The sequence below is a fragment of the Ascaphus truei genome, unplaced genomic scaffold (assembly GCF_040206685.1).
Source record: "Ascaphus truei isolate aAscTru1 unplaced genomic scaffold, aAscTru1.hap1 HAP1_SCAFFOLD_369, whole genome shotgun sequence".
NCBI classification, from domain to species: domain Eukaryota; kingdom Metazoa; phylum Chordata; class Amphibia; order Anura; family Ascaphidae; genus Ascaphus; species Ascaphus truei.
In genome coordinates, this window is record NW_027456700.1 from 51,541 (window position 1) to 65,713 (window position 14,173).

The 14,173-nt window shown below is 46.3% G+C and overlaps 1 protein-coding gene across 1 annotated transcript in view; it reads left to right on the top strand.

Moving 5' to 3' along the window:
* Positions 1-3,555: 3,555 nt before the first annotated feature.
* LOC142483772 (uncharacterized) overlaps positions 3,556-14,173 on the top strand; it is a 78,609-nt gene continuing 67,991 nt past the window's right edge. Inside the window, exons 1-5 of the mRNA XM_075583758.1 lie at positions 3,556-3,694; positions 6,485-6,598; positions 11,017-11,209; positions 13,602-13,805; positions 13,996-14,116. Coding sequence (XP_075439873.1) covers positions 11,132-11,209; positions 13,602-13,805; positions 13,996-14,116 — 403 coding nt within the window. The 5' untranslated portion in view covers positions 3,556-3,694; positions 6,485-6,598; positions 11,017-11,131. The remainder of the gene's footprint in view (positions 3,695-6,484; positions 6,599-11,016; positions 11,210-13,601; positions 13,806-13,995; positions 14,117-14,173) is intronic.

The following is a 14,173-nucleotide window of genomic DNA, read 5'->3' on the forward strand; positions in this document are numbered from 1 at the left end:
CTCTGTGTCACTAATAGTGGACACAGAGCATGTTGTCACTTCCCTTGTTACATATGACACCTCACCAGGGTGTGAGGGCAAACCTCCATGATTGTTGCTGGCAACCCTGCATACTTACCAGGTTTACTGCCAGCATGAGAAAGAGCTGTACACCATTTTACACATGGCTACACAAGAAATAACACTTACTTAGGGATTGGGGTGATGAAGTAATCAGGTACAGGATTAGCAATACATCAGGCATCAAGTAGTTGGTAAAATCAAAGACACGAAGACACTGAGTATAGAGCTTACACTCGTTTATATGGAGTTTCACTCCTGTACCCTGGTATTGAGTGCAAGTAATTGGAGAACAATTATCTGCACCCAATCCCTCCTTGCCGCCTCACCTGAGGGGCAACGTAATACCTGCCCACTGTGCGGATATTATTCTAATCAGGGGCTTAGTTCCTTAGCCCCCTCCCACAAGCCTGGCGTCTAAATGTCTGCTTGGGCCAGGAAAGCATTTGTCCCTAGGTGTGAAACCTAACACTTATCATAAAGTATCCACGTCCTGCTTTCCTTTGTGCTCACATACACAAGCAGGGTGGGGGAGTCTTTGATCACGGTTTATTGTAGACCATTTGTCTCCCCCCTGATCATTAACATACCATCTGGGCTCTGGATTTTTATACCAGACCCAAAATACAATTCATTCTTTAATATCTTCACATATTAAAATAATCCGTTCTGTGGGTCTGAGCAGGCTGAAATTTGCCAGGTCCTCAAGACAGAAGACCTTTGCCAAAGTGGCCAAGATTCAGCCTTTCACGACACCCAGAACCGGAGATACAAAAAACAAGTTAAAATCCCCTATTAACTTTAATGCAGGATTCTCCGCTATAGCTAAAATAAATCTCTGCTTTTCACTCTCCCATTGAATTCAATGGGCTCCGCCGCTATAGGCTTTCAATGGAGCAACTCCGCCGTTGAAGTCAATGGGCTCCGCCACTATAGGCTTTCAATGGAGCAACTCCGCCATTGAAGTCTATAGGAAAACCACAATTCTTTACATTTGCCCATACTCCGTCTGGTTGATCGGGGAGGGCTGGAAATGGCCATGCAGTCATGCCGGAACAATGACTATATTCGACCCAAATCCCAACCCTCTGGTACTCACAGAACCGGAGGTATGGGCTTACACTTTTTACCCATTCGGACTTAGCCGTTTTGACGCGCAGCTCTTCCCTCCGCCATTGGAGTCAATGGCGCGGCCCTCATGGCGAGCGCGATCCTTTACGGGGGGTCCTCAATCCTCGGACCCGGTGGTGGTTGAGTGTGGGGGTTGCTAGGATCTAGGGGCAAAAATAATTTTATTTCTGGGTGCCCTAGAACCTAAGTTTCCCACGCCAATTGTATTTGAACTTGAACTCAGTGTGATCAAAGCTCTTCTTCAGATTTGTTTCCGCTTCTGCGGTCTGCATGGCTTCCAACCCGTTCCAGGAGGTCGGTGTCGAGGGATCCCCATTGAAATGAATGGCTCCATTGACTTACAATGGGGAACCGTCGCTCCTCCTCTCGGGCGCCACCTGCAGGTCTTCTACCGAAACGGGCCCAAATCGCCGGATTCGCCATAAAGTTGCATTGGCGACCTATGGAGAGCTGCAAAATGGGGCCTGAAAAGGTGGGAAAATGGAACAAAGGGCTATAATCACTCAACTATTAACCCCTTCCCTCCCGCATCAATCCCAGTGTATGTGTTGGTGCAGACACTGGAATGGGAACAAAACATTTTTACAGAGGAACACACATTTGGGTACTGAAGCAGGGAAAAAACACATTACTGGACCGCAGTCCAATTAACCCCTTGCTTCCCAAGTGAGAGCAGGGGGTGGCCAAATGGGGTGTAACCCCTTTAATACCGGGCCAACCCCCTCTCCCATGACAATGGGGCACACAGGTATGAGTACAAAAGTATACACTTTATTAAACAAACTGCCGAATGAAGACAAACGAACTATAATAAAACACTAATAAACATAGTGAACCGTCTCCGAATGCTATAATGATACCAAAGTGCATGAATAAGATAAGAGTAACAGCAGGGACTCGTATATGATACAGAGAGAAAAATAACTCTATAAAGGAGTCCTAACATGCTTAAAGCCTCCCCCCAGCAGCTTAATGCTCCCCCTCTCCTCCCACCCAGCAGCTTACTGCTCCCCCTCTCCTCCCCCCAGCAGCTTACTGCTCCCCCTCTCCTCCCCCCAGCAGCTTACTGCTCCCCCTCTCCTTCCCCCAGCATCTTATTGCTCCCTCTCTCCTTCCCCCAGCATCTTATTGCTCCCTCTCCTCCCCCCCCAGCATGTTACTGCTCTCCCCAGTATCTTACTGTTCCCCATCTCCTCCCCCCAGCATCTTACTGCTCCCCCTCCCCAGCATCTTACTGCTCCCCCTCTCCTCCCCACAGCATTTTACTGCTCCCACTCCTCCTGCATCTTACTGCCCCCCCTCACCTCCCCACCAGCATCTTACTGACCCCACTCTCCTCCTGCAAGCATCTTACTGCTCCCCCTCTCCTCCCCCAGCATCTTACTGCTCCCCCTCCTCCCCAGCATCTTACTGCTTCCCCTCTCCTCCTCCCAGCATCTTACTGCTTCCCCTCCTCCCCCAGCATCTTACTGCTCCCCCCAGCATCTTACTGCTCCCTCTTCTCCCCCCAGCATCTTACTGCTCCCCCTCTACTCCCCCCACACATCTTACTGCTCCCCCTCTCTTCCCCAGCATCTTACTACTCCCCCTCTCCTCCCCCCAGCATCTTACTGCTCCCCCTCTCCTCCCCCCCCCAGCATCTTACTGCTCCCCCTCTCCTCCCCCCCCCCAGCATCTTACTGCTCCCCCTCTCCTCCCCCTCTCCTCCCCCCCCAGCATCTTACTGCTCCCCCTCTCTTCCCCCAGCATCTTACTGCTCCCCCTCTCCTCCCCCCAGCATCTTACTGCTCCTTCTCTCCTCCCCCCAGCATCTTACTGCTCCCCCTGTCCTCCCCCCAGTATCTTACTGCTCCCCCTCTCCTCCCTGCCCCTAGTGCCTCTATAGTGACGCCACGCCATTTCCGGTTCCGACGGAGCAGAGCTTTCTTTTCACAGGGCAGGCGGTGGAACGCAAGGCTTGCGTGTCACAGAGTTGGCGGTGGAACGCACGGCTTGCGTGTCACAGGGCAGGCGGTGGAACGCAGGGCTTGCGTCACATGTCCTCCGTGGATTCACTTGCCTTGCACACCCTCGCTCCCTATGTTTGTGTTTGTCTGTGCTTGCATTTGTGCACATCAGCAGTGTCCTGCTGCACCGTATCCCCAGTTTATATGTGGCTTTTTTAGCCTCAGTCTATCTGACAATGCGATCTCCTCGGCTCTTTTGCCGGTACGTGTGGTTTTGTCCGTCGGCACTTATGTGTATTGCGCATGCGCTAGCTGGATGCTGGAGTCTGTGGTTGCCAGGTTACTTGCTGACGGATGCTGTGTATACGCGCATGCGCAGTTCTGGTTCCCTATTGGATCCCTGGCTCAGCGTGGATCTCTGATGCGCGTGCCCGACAGGTGGCGCGCTGCGTGTCCCGGCGCCGGGCGCAAGTTGCTGACGTCAGCGTGTGGAGCACTGATTTCCCTTCCTAATGGATCTCCCTCGGTCCGGTGGCGGGAGGTGTGGCCCTGCACAGGTACTGGCTGACAGCGCTTACCGGACAGCTGAGGTGCAGGCGAGAGAGGATGATGTCGTTGGTGATTGGTTGCTGTATGCTTGCTGCACTGTGGGCGGTGTAACTCTTGTTATAATACAATTGTTTCTTGATCACTTTATGCAGTGTTCTGTCTTCTCTCTCTCTCTCTCTCTCTCTCCCTCTCCCTCTCCCCCTCTCCCTCTCTCCCTCTCCCTCTCCCTCTCCCTGTGGTCGTCGTCGGGATACTCAAATCCCCTTGGGCCTCATCTTTGGCGCACGGGCCCTCCGAAATCTCCATGATTAAGGTAGATTGTTGCATATCGGCCGTAGGCTCGACCACCCAAGTATTGGGGTCAGTCGCGTCTTTCTTGGCAAACTCTGTAGGCCTCATTAGCATGTCCTCCCGCGGTAGTGGGCGAGCTCCATGTCACTGGACATGCTCAGTTTTTGCTGCACAGAAGCAAAGGGTAGATCACACCTTTCACTCGCCAGGCTCTGAAGAACTGAGGGTGCGGCCCGCTGTATCCGGTACCTCCCTTATTCTCCAAAGTGTTCAGGCATTGGCTGTCACCGTGTCCCCTCCCTCTGGTGGAGATTAGAGGAGGGACACTCGGTGACGTAGACGGTGTGTGACTCTGGCTATTGGCTGAGCCAGTCACATCACTTGGGTGGGGTTCTGGCTTTCGCGCCATACCCATGCAGAACTTTGCAGCAAGGCTTACAGTTCTTTTGTAAACAGCACATGCGCTCTCCAGCTTTGGCAGGAGACGCCATGTTAGCTCATGTAACTCACGTGGCGGATTCCCAGGCAAGGGAACCTCCGTTTTGGGTACAGATCTTTCACAGACCACGCCGTGACTGCGATCCTGGCCTGAATCCGTTTCTTGTGGTTCCTCACAGCACATAGATTAGACGTCTACCAAGAGTAGGTTGTACCCCAGGCCAGCAAAGCTCCGTCTCGATATGCTGTACACGATCTTGGTCCATTACAAGCACTCTGTGGTTCCATAGTCTGGCTACTGGCTAGTAGTACTCTGGGCTTCTTCTAGCGGAGGTTCAGGCACCAGAACACATCCAGGCACCCCTCCTAAGATACTCCCTATGCAGTACCCTTACGCTGCCCCTTCTAGGCTGACAGTATCGCAGACCTTTCGGTGGCTCCTGAGGCTTCCAGGTACACCCCCCCCCCTTCTAGGTATCTCGACTACCCGTCTTAGGGCCACATAGAACAGCAATAGCTTCTTGTCTCCAGACCATTCACCCGATTGGGCAATCTAAGTCATAGTTTCATGGCGGGGAAAGTGGTCCCTGGTTATGGTATGCCGGGGTCCCCTGAACATTATACATAGCCTCCCTCCTTCTTTAGCACTTGTTCTGGAAGAGCACCTTGTTACTTCCTGCTTTGTTTCGCTATACGCCTGTCCTGTTACAGCTCTCGAAAGCAATAAAGGAAAGAAAGGGCCGTTCGGAATGCACTCATTGTGGGAAAGTGTGTTGTATTAATAGTAATTAGAACCCTTTTATTGCGTATTTAAAAATAATCTGGAAAGAGGGATCAGGTCTGCAAATCCACGACCTGTCCCTAAGGGACCGCTACCTATTACACCCTTGATAATTCAAGTAGCGCTACAGCAGAAAAGTAGCTCACAATATATACCATGAGGATTCCCTGTCTAGTCACACCAGGGAAACTGCCCATAAAGCAATGTAGCTTTTAATCAAACATAGCTCCTTTAATCTATGTATGCTTAAATCTAGTATACAATGAAGTGTATCAAGTATTCTAAAGCATAAAGCATGGTAAGTAAGTAACACCAGCCAAATGCACTAGGGGCACAAAGTCGTGCCGAAGCTAAGATATGGCAGTAAATATCAGAGGCTACTCTAGTTGTAGTGAAACAATATAGCTCACAAAGCGTTACACTCTGCTAAGCGTATGGTAGCAACGTACACCATGCGTACTGTTATATGTAATAACAACGGGGTGTAAATCACTGCTGGTCTTGTCTATTTATAGTTAATATATACCATCTGTATCACGTTTCCTAGCAACCTCTATGAAGTGATGTCCCCTAAACTAATAGGGGTACAGTATAGATCCCAGCAGATGCAGGGAGAGGAAATACATGGCTAGATATATCATGTACCAGCAATGGACTTAGTGTGACACATTAATTCACTGCAATCCCAAACACATTCTCAAAATAGTCATAGCCAGTCAGGAAGTCCCTGCTGAGCCCTTATGGTTTAGTGTGTGAGGGATATGTTACATCCGTCAGCCAGATGTAATTTGCCAGATCAGAGGATACTGCTACGTGTGTGTCTGTCTGTGCATATGTAAAAATCTATCTGCGCTAAATTGTGTCTAAAATAGTGATACACTATATACAGAAGCTACCATGAGTCTTTATGCCCCGAGGCGCGGTTCAAAGACCACATCCAGTTATAGCCTCTTATAGTAAAGTTACGGTGTAGCTACCATAGGGTTTTAAAGCAGCGACTTGTTTCTAACTTAATACGTAATTAGATACAACAGTGAGTCCCAGTGGATGTAACACATAGCCGCAAATGTCATGAGGTATAGTAGCACGTATATTTCTGAGCGTGTTATGAATATAACATGCTGGGCATTGACGACAAAGAAACACAACACAGACAAAGTGTGTACATAATGCTGGCGGCAGAAGTCCCCAATAGCCAGTAATATAAAACCAGTTTCCCTTACCTGTGTGTCACGTCAGCCTGTGTCTGTTGCGTCTAAGCCCTTCGTATTCACTTCTTCTCCCACAGGTATTTCCGCATGGTGACGTCACTGCATCTGCCGTGGACTCCAGGAGCTGAAGGTGATCTCCCACGGTAGAACGTATTACCTCTCCCCCAGTAAGGTCACCCAACAGGCAGGAGGTATATTGCAAACAGGACAGGTTTATTACTACACTCTGCAGTAACAGTTACACATCAGTCTCCTGCCGGATACAGTCTGTCAGGTCAGCTATCACTGAAGATGGTCCCTGAGGTATGGTCCACAGGTATGGTCCACACTCACTCTCCCCGGAGGGAAGAGCACATGGGAAGGCCGCAATCTCAGGCTCCCTGTGACCTGCCTTCCTCAGAGGGGGAAGGACCTACTAACTTTAGAACAGTGCAGTACTAGAGTGAGGGGGAAAACCCCATACCAACTACTGGCAACCTGATAGTACCAGGGTTTACTGCCAGCCCAAGGGCAGAATAGTAGTCAAAGGGGTACCCTGATAGATATATATACATACACTTACCCCCTCCCCTAATATATATACACACACATACTTATATACATACACTTACACCCTCCCCTAATATATACACACACATACTTATATACATACACACTTACCCCCTCCCCTAACATATACACACATACTTATATACATACACTTACCCCCTCCCCCCATATATATACACACACATACTTATATACATAACAAACACACACAAAAAGAAGTCGCTCACATTATATATACTAAAGGCTAAATCAGAACCCAAAAATAAATACAGTCTTAATATCTTAGTCGTCAGAACCAAGACAACACATAATACAAATATAGAAGGGAACTGATGGTGCTAAGGGACATAGATAATATGAAAACACAGAAAAAAGACTAACAGGATGCCTAAGTAAAGCACTCACAAAATGCCGTAAATAGAATAAGAAACAAAAATCTGGGTCCACAGTCAGGGTAGAAAATATGGCAATGATTATATTATGTAACAGTGGAACACACAAACATTTAAAAACAAATAAACATTAATGGTAGCAAAAAAATAATAAGCAGGAACACCTATCAAAAAGGAAAGGAGGGTGGATATGTTGTAAAAGGATATAACTGAACACTAAACCGCCAAAAAATGTATCATCTAATAATAAAAAATAATAAAACGAAACAAATCTGCTAAATAGCAAAGACACCCCAAGATACTCCTAACCACCAAATCTGGATAATAAGTAAATACTAAACAGAAGTAGGGAGAACATATATAATATATAAACTTATATGTACAGTACTACAAATAAAGCACACATAACAAATAGTCTGTAACCAAGGGGGAGTCACAGGGGAGAAAAAGCAGACAACATTCTCAAACCCTGTGAAAGTAAATCCAGAAAATAAAGAACACAACATACAGTAGATGCAGAGATACCTGTAAGCAACCACAGGTAAGGCACTGAAAGAGACAGGGAGAAGGATACTAATATCAGCCAGTGCCAGAACCCAAGTAGATGAACCAGTCCTGTTGATAGAGAGGGGACCCCTAGTGAGAGACATGGCAATACTCAGCTGAAAATGGAAAGCTAACGATCAGTCCATAGGAATTCCCAATAGCATGAAGTTCCTGCCCAAGTCTGGATCGCATAATAAGCACATAGGGGGTACACCCTCAGGAAGGAGTCCTGCGATGTCAGGGATCAAACATCAGATGCTGCCATAAGTAAACACTACGCGTTTCGCCCGTGCGGTGGACTTCTTCCCGGAGTGATAAAAGCTCTGCCAGAGAGTTTGGGGATTTCGTCGATGTACTCAACCACAATGAATATAATATCAGTAAGTCTAGTTCCACTTCTATAGACTTCTTGGATCTCAAAATCTATATTGACTCGAGTGGGAATGTGGGTACAGACATACACAGGAAGACTACCTCAACGAACTCTATTCTTCACGCTTCCATCAACAGCCCTAGATTCGGGGCATTCCTCGTAGTGAGTTTATTCGACTCAAACATAACTGTTCTACAGAGGAATGCTTTGAGGCTAGAGCTATAGAGATGAAGGAGAGATTCGCATCCAGAGGGTACAGTAGGAAAAGCATTCATCAAGGGTACCAAAAGAGTGCCAAGAGCGATCGTTCTTTATTATTACAACCTAAAAAAAAAATAATGGATTCCAAGATCAGTTTTATTGGTACCTATAACAATAGATGTCGAGACCTTCGACTGATTCTCCAAAAACATTGGCCTGTCCTCTGCACCGACGGTGATCTTAAGGACACAATTGGTGACAGAGTTAATCTGACTAGTAGACGCTCTCCAAATTTACAGGACCACCTGGTACACAGTCACTATAACCCCATGTGAGTCAGACTTTCCTTACCACCAGAAGGAAAGGCTTTACCAAGCGTAGTATTTGTTCAGCCTGTAAATTTATATTGCAGACTGACACCTTCTCCACCAGTGACAGCACTAAAAAATACCAAATTGGTTATACGTTGAATTGCAAATCTAAGGGTGTAATTTACTGTTTGACCTGCCCCTGTAAACTTATGTACATCGGCATGACGACCCGTGAACTTAGGTTCAGAATCTTAGAGCATTCAAGAAACATCAGATTTGCCCAACGGGATTTGGATGTGTTTAAAAAGATACTTATATACAGTGTTCGACAAACCTATACATTTGCTCGCCCTGGGTGAGTGGATTTAACATCGTGGCGAGCTCCTATTGGGCCAAGCAGCACACGTTAGGTACTAGGTGGCGAGTAGATTTTTTTGTTTGGCGAGTAGATTTTTTGGTGATTTGTCGACCACTGCTTATATACATACACTTACCCCTTCCCCTAATATATATACACACACACATACTTATATACATACACGTACCCCCTCCCCTAATATATATACACACACACATACTTATATACATACACGTACCCCCTCCCCTAATATATATATACTTGATTTACTTGACTTATCCGTTCAGTCGAGTACGACTCTCGGCCACTCTATGGATCAGTGTTCTCTATGTCTTCCGATCTCTCACGGCTTCTTTCAATTCTTTTATGTTCAGTCCAGTATCTTTCTAGATGGTATCTAGCCAGCAAGTTCTTGGGCGGCCTCTTCCTCTTTTGCCACCGATCATTCCAAGCATGACGTCCTTCTCAAGCGACTTGCTTCGCATGATGTGACCAAAGTAGGAGAGCTTTTGCTTTATCTTGGCCTCCAGTGAAATTTCCGGTTTGATCCGTTCCATAACTGCTTGGTTCTCTTATTCTGGCTGTCCACGGAATGCGTAGCAGACAATGGCACTGACCGATCTGCATTTGGTTGCCAGGCTGATGTCTTTACTCTTCCAGCTGTTGTTCATACTGACCATCGCATTTCTTCCAAGTGCCAGCCATCTCTTGATCTCAGGGGTGCAGTCGCCATCACAATCAATTTTGGAGCCAAGAAAGATTAAATCTTTAACCACTTCAATTTCATCATTATTGATCTTGAAATGAACGTTCGTATTGTTTGCTGTTGTCATGATCTTTGTCTTTTTAATGTTCAGGCGCAGTCCAACCTTCTCACTGTCTTCTTTGACTTTCATGATCAGATGTTCGAGATCCTCCTTATTTTCAGCCAGCAGGGTGGTATCGTCGGCATATCGGAGGTTGTTAATATTTCTGCCGCCTATTTTCACGCCAATCTTTGGCTCATCCAGGCCTGCTCGCCGTGTGACAGCTTCTGCATACATGTTGAAAGCTGCTGGTGATAGGATGCATCCTTGGCATGTGCCCTTTCCGATCTTGAACCAATCCGTGTCTCTGTATGGCGTTCGGACTGTAGCTTCTTGGTCTTGATTGAGTGATCTTATGAGTTCGGTGAGGTGTGGTGGTGTGTCCCTTTCCTTCAGGCAGGTCCAGAGCTTTTTGTGCTCAGTTACATCGAACGCCTTCGAATAATCGATGAAACACATGTAGAGATCTTTATGATTCTCCCTGGTTTTTTTCCATAATCCATCGACGGTTGTAAATGTGATCACAAGTGCCTCTGCCTTTCCTGAAGCCAGCTTGCTCATCTGGCATTTTCCCATCGCCGGTTGTACTCGAGCGTTGTTGGATAATCTTCAGAAGGATTTTGTGTGGTATCAAGGCGATATATATATATATACACACACCATACAATACCATTTGAAGCACGAGATCAGGAGACAGCACTCTGGAAAGTTTGATCACAAGTTTTTGTATTGAAAAATACACATAAACCGACGTTTCGGTCCCCCAGTGGGAAACGTCGGTTTATGTGTCTTTATCAATACAAAAACTTGTGATCAAACCAGAGTGCTGTCTCCTAATCTCGTGCTTCAAACGGTATCGTATGGTTTATTATTGCTTTATGGGACAAGCACCCAATTTTTTTCTACTTGCAAGTGGAGTGCCGGCTGCTTCTGTGGATGACACAGGTCCCACAGACCCTCACGTCTGTCCCTCCCACTGCAGGGTGTCACAGACAGGAGGGACACATCCCATTGTATCCTTTTCTGTCCCTGCAGGGGGATATATACATCCCTCTCTCTCTCCCCATGTGTAGGATAATATTGCTGTGAAATACAGTATATTCCAGTAACTGCAGAGGTCACCACGGGGTGAGACACTTCCACACGGACCAGAGACCATTCTTGGAGCATCTGACTAACTCACTGATCATGAACAAGGACAAAAAGCCGATGGCTGAGAAGATCTTGGATCACACCCTGGAGATTATCTACCTGCTGACCGGAGAGGTGAGAGCTGCTGGTGACTGTCATAATGACATCACTCTTATCTCTCTCACTACAGCCGGGACCTGTCTCTGTTGGTAACATGTCTTCATCTTCTGTTAATCTGTATTTTGGTTTTACCTCAGGGGTCTTCTCTGGGACCGATAACCTTCTTGAATTAAAACCAGTCTTTTCTTAAATATCCAATAGGGTTTATATTAACCAATTCCATGTCTTTTGAAACAAAATGATGTATTATTAGACAATTGATAATTTAAGAGTCAGGGCATGTGTAAACGTAAGTGAAACCATGGTTTTATCAGCTACATTAAAGGGGATAGTTAGAAACAGGTGTTTAATTAATTAGGTAGATCTTCAGGGGTGAGTTTGTGAAGCCCCGCTCTATATAAAGGTCAGAAACTTTGTGAGTTTGGTCTTCACCATACAGGTGTGTGGATACATGTCATGCCACGATCAAAAGAAGTCTGAGGACTGTCACGGGAGGCCAGGCAATTACACCTTTAAACCGGAATCATTCATTGAGCAGAACCAAGGAGTAAAACAAATGTATTCCATTGAAACAGACGTACACACAGTGGATTACAGTTATACAGAAGTAAACACACTTACTGGGGGATCCGGGCTACAAACTAACCTTTCTTAGCTCAGATAGTTCTTAAAACAAAGTCTTTGGTTGACTCGGCATGTGTTACTAGACGCCACTGCTGTCTGCTCCGGAGAGGCCAAAATCCCATGACCAGGAGATCATACCAAACGTAGAAACAAAACAGACTGGACGGCCCTTCCTAGTGCAGTACTGCACCACCACCTATGGTTAAACAATATATGTCACTGAGAAATAAATAAATATTTAAATAAATAAGTCAGAAGACCACTCAACCTCATACAGGAAAAAAGGCAAATTTCCTCCAGAGATAAAGGTGCACCAGGGGTGAGGGAGTGTGTCACTGACGGACGTCGTCGTGAGCAGCAGGCTCTGGTAGTAGTGTACTGCAGCGTAGCCAGGCTTGGTAGATAGGGTAGAATAGGGTGGGGAGGGAGAACAAGAAAGGGCCGTTAGTGTAGTATGTCAAAAACGGGTTTCATCAACAATAGACCAATAAAAGCCCCCCTGAGGGCATACTCACAATTGGCACATGCGTTAAACTGTAAACGTGTGTGGGGTCTCAGCAGTGAAAAATCCCAGAAAGCAAGTAGCTTGAATAAAAAAATAACTTGTAATGATTAAAGCGTATCAGTAATGATGAACATAGATACGACATGAGAGATTTATCACACAAGATCAGAGGTATTCCTGTAACCATAGTCTGGAAAAAGGTATTTAAGGAAGAAAGGGGCGGTATCAATATTCCTGGATTAATAGAATAAACTAGCCACTGTCTGTATGAGATATCCAAGTAATGAGCTACATGGTATAAAAGCATATCTATGTAAGGCACAGAGTGACAGTCTAAAGCCACGTGTGGCACAAAGCAAGAGTCACTACATGAAGTAAAGTATCCTGTAAGTGTATAAGACACAAACAATACAATGGGGCACAAAATACAGCACGGAAGATACTTACCCAACTGAATTTGTTCAATCACGAATAAGTGCGAAACAATGTCCACCAGTCCGCGTGGTGCAGGGGGCCCATTTCCACATGAAACGAGACCCGTGGTACTTCCCTGAGTGCGTGGTAGAGGAAAAGTCTGTTTGCTCCAAAAGCTGTTTGTTGCGTATCTGTGCTCGTGCTCCGTTCCTGTGTGCCTCAGGATGTGACTCTGCAGAAGGGGAGCTCCGGCGGTACTCCTAAAGTAGGCGATTTGATGTCAGTCCGCGCCGACGTGTCTACGGCAGCCTCGTCTGGACCTGTCGTTGCCATGGAAACTCATGTCAAGTGCTGTCGGTCAAGGTTGAGAAGTGCACTCGTACTGTATCTCTCCTTGCAGACCCAATTGTGTAGCAGGGGACAGAGATATATCCCTCTGAAGTCCTAATGGATGCGCACTCATTCAAACATCCATGTGTAGGGAGTGAAAGAAGAGATAACATGTTCAGTATTATATAGATTATCACATGCATGCATTGTGCCTGTGCTACATTATTCTGTAATAGCTACAGAATATCACAAGTCCTGTAATGATTACATATTATGTGTAATGTGATGTTTTTACAATCCATGATCTTTGTGCTCATATTGGCACAGTGGGGTCAGTGAGTGTGGTGCAGTAAAGTCAGTGATACAATAGACAGAATTGGTGGGGAGGTCATTGAATAGATTACATGAGTATAGAGCTGGTTACACGAGATTTGTCCCTCTCACTGATAAACAACAAATCTGCAGGAGTACGACACATATCCACGTGTGTCTCTTACTCTGCACAGGGATATTTATTACTGTCTCTCTATGTAGGATTATATAGTTGCGAAGAAGCACGGTGAGCATGTCACAGACCGCAGCAGGCCCTGTGTGCCAGAAGGATTCTGCAGGTCCCAGAGACCCGACATGGATCATCCAACTAACTCCCTGATACATGAGAGAAGCAATGACAAGAAGCTGATGTCTGAGAAGATCCTGGAACTCACCAACAAGATCATTCACCTGCTGACCGGAGAGGTGAGGGCTGCTGGGCAGTGTTACATTTTACCATCTTTATGTCTTCATTCAGCCTGGTCTTGTACAAACTTTGTTCCATGTATCTGTATTTTTCTCTCTCCCTTGCTCACCTGACTTTCCATAAGTAATAGATTCTTATAGAACCAGTTATTATATCTGGATACTGAGTGGGGGATTCTCTGTGTTTCAGGTGCTTATAAAGTGTGACGATGTTGCTGTCTATTTTTCCATGGAGGAATGGGAGTATTTAGAAGGACACAGGGGGTCTTACAAGGATGTGATGGACAATAACCAGAACCTCAGCTCACTGGGTAAGAGGAGGTTTCTCTCATTGTAATAGGGATGTCAGTCCTGTGCGAATCCAGCAA